This window comes from Nicotiana attenuata, unplaced genomic scaffold (assembly GCF_001879085.1).
Source record: "Nicotiana attenuata strain UT unplaced genomic scaffold, NIATTr2, whole genome shotgun sequence".
Lineage (NCBI taxonomy): Eukaryota > Viridiplantae > Streptophyta > Magnoliopsida > Solanales > Solanaceae > Nicotiana > Nicotiana attenuata.
In genome coordinates this window covers 62,294-68,867 of record NW_017672016.1, presented here as the reverse complement: position 1 = coordinate 68,867, position 6,574 = coordinate 62,294, and the positions used below count along the sequence as shown (strand labels likewise).

Genomic DNA, 6,574 nt, shown 5'->3' with positions numbered 1-6,574 from the left:
CAGCTACCCAAGACCCAACGGGCAAACAAGGGAACATAGCCTAGCCCAGTTCAGACTCCAGATACAATAATTAGCCCAAAGGAAAGGAAAAAAAAGAAAAAAAGAAAAAGAAAAAGAAAAGAAAAAGGCAATGAAGATGCAACCGTACCGCAGAGTAGAAGCACATGGATCGTAATCCGTGTCATCTGTCTAAAGCCAAATCATCACCGTCATTTGTCACACAATCTAACGGTTCACATTCGCGTGCGCCACGATTTTCCCCTAAAATATTCAAATTTTCATCCTCCTCCAAAATCTCTAAAACTTCTCCCTCCCAAATTTCCACTATATATACACAGCTTCCCTCTTCACCACAATTCACCATCAACGCAACACATTCTCTCTCTAGAAACTGTACTTTTTCTTTCTCTAGAAGATCTGAAGCAATGGCAAGAACAAAGCAAACAGCCCGAAAATCAACAGGAGGAAAGGCGCCAAGGAAGCAATTAGCCACAAAAGCCGCAAGGAAATCAGCACCAGCAACCGGAGGAGTGAAGAAGCCTCACCGTTTCCGCCCTGGTACAGTGGCTCTTCGTGAGATCCGAAAGTACCAGAAGAGCACTGAGCTTTTAATCCGAAAATTACCTTTTCAAAGACTGGTCAGAGAAATTGCACAGGATTTCAAGACGGATCTTAGGTTCCAGAGCAGTGCTGTAGCTGCACTACAAGAAGCTGCTGAGGCTTACTTGGTGGGTCTCTTTGAGGATACAAATCTGTGTGCTATCCACGCTAAAAGGGTGACTATTATGCCCAAGGATATTCAGTTGGCTAGGCGTATTAGGGGTGAAAGGGCTTAATGTTTTGTTGTTATGTTTTCTGTGTTTAGGGTTATGGTGAATGTGGTATGTAATGCTCTTTAGTTGTTTTTTGGTTGAAATGTAATCAAAACTTTTGTTAATGAAAGTCGAAGTTTCCTCTAAATGGCAGACCGTGTTATTGGTTGAAATGTTTATTAGTATGTGTTTATTGGTCTGTTCCAAAAAAAAAAATGAACCGTTTTTAAATTTGGAAATAATTTAGTTTAAATTTATAATTTTACTTTTAATGAGAAGTTTTTATAATTACATAAATACTCTGGGCTTTTTTTAATTTGTTTAAGAGTAAAAATTCTAAATTTTTTTATTTTTTCTTAAATTCCGTATCTAGTCAATCAGGTTGATATAAATTTAGTTTATTTTGTTCAATCTATTTGACTTTTTCTTTTTCTTTATTGCTTTACGCTGTTCTGTAATTCTCTAGATGGCATAAAGCTCTACCATAAATGTAGGTATAATAGGCCAAACTCTAATGACAGATTGTTGTGTAGCATGTTAATATTGCAAAAGGACTATTGTTAGTTAATAGAATGGTGCCAAAGAATACCACATTTTGCAATACCATTAGGAATCATAAACCAGTCAATGTTAAACAGTTATCTCTATGATTGGAGATAAACAAAAATGGATTAAAAAATACGTACTAAATAGCTAACACAATACCACAATTGACCAAACCATTCTAACAGAATACAGTGGAAATCTTTCTTCTGACTTGAAGAACACTGCCTTGGCAAAACTAAGGCAGCAAGATGGTTGATAATCTGAGAATTGCATGCATCTGGATTGATCTTTATAACACAGTTTGTGCCCAAGGAAGCCAATGTTGTGGTATCTACATTTAACCCCAAAGCACAAACTCGACACTGCTTGAGATTCATCATGATGGCTAGTGCTCAAATGGGTAAATCCCCATTTCTAAATTGAGAATCATGAGCCATGGCTAAATGATACTGTTGATCTTATTGGTGTGCATCTTGGTGGAAGTTCTGTTGGGGTTATCACATATGACATAGACAGCTGATCTGAGGTTGGAATCAGAACATGTGTCAGCACCCACAGCCTATATCTTGAACTTTACTTGCCGCTTGAGCACCTGAATCTACCAGTTACAGTACTATAAAGTTGCTCAAAAGGGAAGTTCTTCAGCCAAATATAAAAAGTTAAATACTTTGTCATCTCCAAATTCTTGACAATAGGCGCTACTTATGGGTTCAAATGCCAGCATTTCCATATCCAGTGCTTCTAAAAATATAAACACCATCAACATGAGCAATAAGTACAATAAACAACAAACATATGTTTGACAACTTTGAACTAGTCTTTCATGCACTATGGAATGAAAAAGGAGTACCATTTCCCACAAGGAAAGGCAAACTGATGCGTGAGCATATCCAGGCCAAAGTTTGACAACGGCTGCTGCAAGTTGCTATCTTTTGCTGTGTCACATCCTCAACAAACTTGGTACCACTGATCGATGCCCACCTTTGCCTCCACAGGGCCAAATAATAAAGAAAATCAGGCTCCTAATGTTCCACAAGAGCTCTCTGAGAAAATTATCTACTTGCTCTCCTGATACATTTACAATTATGCACATTCATCAATAAGCACATTGAAGAGACAAAGATATGGACTGCAATGGAACAAAGGCAAAGTGTAGAAAAATCAGAGAACTAAAGAAGCACCATTATTGATTCATCTCTTTACCTTGAGCCGTAAGGCCTTATCCACTGATTGGTGAAGGACTTAGGTAAGACTAAGAGATACGGAGAAGCAGGGAGAAAGGGGTTGATGTTGCTTGGAATGGGCAGGTCCTCCTCTTTGGTGCGTTTATGGTATTAAGAAGAGAAAGCAATCATTTCCGCAAAATGCACTTTGGTCTTGCTGACTGGTAGGTCTAGCACTTTAAGATAAAAGGGGATTAGTTGCAATAGACAAATGTCAAAGTTGGCTCCATACAGCAACTGGTTGTTTCATTGTTCCAATGCAGCAAGAACTTTTGTGCCATATGCTGCTATAACTCAATATCAGGTAATTTTCCACAACACAAATGAAAAAGATATTTTTGCACAACCACCTTTTGATAAGGTAGAAGAGAAAACTAACAAAGTAACAATCTGTTTCCATATTTCCTACCTAAATGAGTTCACAAAATCCATTTGAAAATATCTACCTTTTGTTTCTGGTTGCCTCTAATAGATTGACTTGTTCCTGTAAATGGTTTAGAAACAAAGGTAGACAGGCAGACCCATTATTAAACGACAGATTTTTTGGTCATAAAAAGATTGACATAAACCAATATAATCTCTAGCTCTATTAAACCAAATCTCCCTTTATTTCCATCCCATTTGGCATAATCGCGGGGAGTTGTACTAAGATGCCGAAGGTGAAGAGATCCAATGATTTTATTCAAACTTAGGAGATCTGATATGGCCAAGTGCAGTTTCATTGTTTTGAAGACACCCTCCTACCACAGTTGGGAAAATACATTTTACAGAAAATTGTGACAAGGAGTGTCTCAACTAGAATATGTAGTGTTTATTAAGTCAAGATCTCCAAAATCCCAATACAAGAAGCAAGGTAATCAGACATCTTAGATAAAGTTGAGTATGATATTTCTATCTAAATAACAAGCGATGAGCTCCAACCATACACTACGTCAAGCTAGCATTACCTATCAGAAACCCAGTATCGAATTGGTCAGGGACTTAGGGCATGAGTATTGAACATAACCCATCCCTCTAGTCTTCCAACTGTACATATGAGCTAATTAAAATGGTCATATGAAGACTCCACGAGTCATGACACAATTAAGACTTTACAGTTCTTCAAAGACAATTCAGCAGATCGCAAGTCCCAGGAATAAATTTGAAGTAGCAAATAAGGATATAAAAAATTGAAGGACAGCACAAGAAATCTGCACCGATGTCTTTAATCCTCTAAGCTTCCTTTATCTCAACTTGTGATATTTACTCTCCAATTTATCAGCTAGAAAGCTGCAAAAGATGAAACTCTCAATAGGAATTAAGTATTCATTTAAGCATCAAGGATCCAGTTTTTTTTTGAAAAATAAAAGCATTGCAACTTAGCTGAGGATGTTTTCCACTAAAAAATTATACTTTTTGAATAAACATCAAAATAAACATACGCCTTAAAGGAAACTGAGTGCAGTAACACATTTTTAATGCTTCCCATAATCTTAAAACCCCAATACCAATCAACAGATTATACTTTGATCAGTAAATTGTGTCTTTCCAGATGATGATATCCATACTGCTAGTAGCGGATAGACACACACACTTTGCCAAAGAACTGAAATACTTTCACTTTCAGTGTCAAAAAGGGCCCAAGAAGGATAAACAGTGGATCCTACATGATATCCACAGCTTGCCTTAGATGTACCTATTTTGTACTTGATACTCATTTAAAATCAGTAATTGCTTTGAGCTTTCTTAATCATCGCTTATTCATCCAGAATGTTATTTGTTCAGTGTTCACTAAATGAACAATGTTAACTTATACAAGAATTTGTCACATAATGTATCAGTCTGTTTCAACATTATTGCTTAACAAATTATAATACTGACTTATCTTTCAAAATGACATCATTGTACCCAAATATTCTTACAAAACAAGCGATCAACTGTTCCTGTATCACTTCTTCAGCAGGAAGCTCTACATCTGCCTCTTTCTTCAAAGATGTAACATCTTTATCCGCAATCCCGCAAGGCACAATATGCTTAAAGTAGTTTAAATCAGGATCCATGTTGAATGCTAATCCATGAGACGTAATCCCAGATGAAATTCTAACTCCAATTGCACCAATCTTTCTGTCCTCGACCCAAACCCCTGTTTCGCATCTTTTTCCAACCTGTGCTTTCACACCATATATAGATGCTAATTCAATCATGGTTAGCTCAAGCTTCTCCACATATTTTCGAGCCCCCAAACCAATATCTCTCAATGAAACAATCGGATACAAGATCGCCTGGTGAGGACCATGAAAAGTAATGTCACCTCCTCTTTGTGTATAGTGAAGTTCAGCCCCCACGGCTTTGAGCTCCGAATCAGGTATGAGTAGATTGTGAACTGTTTGCCTTTTGCCAAGAGTATAAGTAGGTGGATGTTGAAGAGATAATAGGGTATCAGTAATTTTAAGAGCTTTTCTATCAGATGCTAGCTTCTCTTGCAGCTTCAGTGCCTCCAAGTAATTGACGGTGCCCATTTTCCAAACCTCAAGGCTTCGCCTCATTCTTCTGTAAATCATGGAACAATCAGTCATTCATGTGAATTCAGTAAACACCAATGCCACAAACAAAACTAGGAATCCCCTATTTGTTGCAGAGTCCAAGTATGAATTTAAGTCAGGCATGAAAGTGGCAACCGTTAGCAGTAATAAAAGTGCTACAAACTGACAAGCATGAGAAGCACAATAAGAGAGCGGTGCTCCTATTGTGGCGGCAAGAGTAGCCTCTGAGGACACAATTCAAACTTGATTTATTTTCACATAGTAAAGACAAGGATGATAGCTACTAGAAAATCGATGAACTAGGCACCAAATAATATAACATAAGGGGATGAAACTAAGAGTATAACATGAGAGGATATGGAAAATTCAATATGTGAACTGGAGATGTCCTTCTCAATCTCGGTTGCTTTGAGACCTGGAAAGTTTAGCTTTTATACCTCAGATAATCTCTCAACATCAAAATGAAAGGTTAATAAATAAATTGAGCACACACCCTCAGATGAACTGTCCTGGTTGACAGCAAAAGAACATAATAAATTAGCAGTCAGCTATATATGGTCAATAAATCCTAACTTTTCACAAATTCCCACTTGCCATTTTCTAGTTACCAATTAGATGTAAAACCAATACACTTCTTGTACTGCCCTTGAAAACATATGAGTCAATTTGTAGAATATCCCATTACTTAATTTTGTAGAATTACATCGAAATATCCACCAACAAAGGATCTTTTTCTTTTTCTTGCCATTTAAAGCCTTCTGATGGAGTTATATTTTTTGAGGATTTCTTGGGCAATAAGGTAAAATTTTCCATACATTTCTAATTGTGAACGAGAGAGAAGTATACATTCTTCAGTCTAGAAAACATAGAAACACTAGGAAAGAAAAGAAAGCAACAAAACATATAACTCTACTATATAAAGATGAACCAGAGAACCTGTAATCAGAGGAGTGACACACCAAAAGCCTATTACCCGGTCAATTCTCTGTTCAAATTTCTGTCACGCGCCGGTGAGAGCAGCTAGTCCAACCCACCCACCTCTCTCCCTCTCTCTATATCTCGTTGGCTATGGCATTTGGAGAAACTTTATGTTATGTCTCACACTACTTGTGTCAAACTAATTAACAACTTGACAAGTGGGTGGTTGTCCTTGTCAGCAAAAATAATTCTTACTCCCTCCATTCACTTTTGCTTGTACATGGACTTTAAGAAATACTACTCCCTCCGGTTCACAATAAGTGTCCAATTTACTTTTAGCACGCCATTAAGAAAATACTAAATTCTATACAAAAATACCTACTATGACTAAACTATCCCTAATTAAATATTTAATGTGAGGAGTAAGAAAACTTTTTAGGGATATGTACATAGGGGTTATTTTGTAAAAACAAATTGAATTCTTTCTTGATTACATAACTGGACACTTATTTTGAACCAAAATGAAAAAGTAAATTGGACACTTATTGTGAAC

The 6,574-nt window shown here is 36.9% G+C and overlaps 2 protein-coding genes across 5 annotated transcripts; one reads left to right on the top strand and one right to left on the bottom strand.

The window, feature by feature from the left end:
• The first annotated feature begins 337 nt into the window (after positions 1-337).
• Positions 338-960, top strand: LOC109211352 (histone H3.2). The gene has a single exon (XM_019374885.1). The coding sequence runs from the start codon at positions 426-428 to the stop codon at positions 834-836; it is 411 nt and encodes a 136-aa protein (XP_019230430.1). The 5' UTR covers positions 338-425; the 3' UTR covers positions 837-960.
• A 3,313-nt stretch (positions 961-4,273) lies between these two features.
• Positions 4,274-6,207, bottom strand: LOC109211348 (octanoyltransferase-like). 4 transcript variants are annotated; one of them, XM_019374879.1, is made up of 2 exons: positions 6,040-6,207; positions 4,274-5,110 (listed from the first exon to the last, which is right to left on the bottom strand). In XM_019374879.1, the coding sequence occupies exon 2, from the start codon at positions 5,104-5,106 to the stop codon at positions 4,429-4,431; it is 678 nt and encodes a 225-aa protein (XP_019230424.1). In that variant the 5' UTR covers positions 5,107-5,110; positions 6,040-6,207; the 3' UTR covers positions 4,274-4,428. The 4 variants fall into 4 exon arrangements, with proteins under 4 accessions (XP_019230424.1, XP_019230425.1, XP_019230426.1 ...); XM_019374880.1 differs by having other exon boundaries at positions 6,063-6,184; XM_019374881.1 differs by having other exon boundaries at positions 6,077-6,184.
• Positions 6,208-6,574: the final 367 nt, after the last annotated feature.

What these genes read in the sequence shown, in the direction of transcription:
- LOC109211348 (XM_019374878.1), bottom strand. Translation starts at nt 5,136, where the DNA reads ATGACTGATTGTTCCATGATTTACAGAAGAATGAGGCGAAGCCTTGAG.
- LOC109211352 (XM_019374885.1), top strand. Translation starts at nt 426, where the DNA reads ATGGCAAGAACAAAGCAAACAGCCCGAAAATCAACAGGAGGAAAGGCG.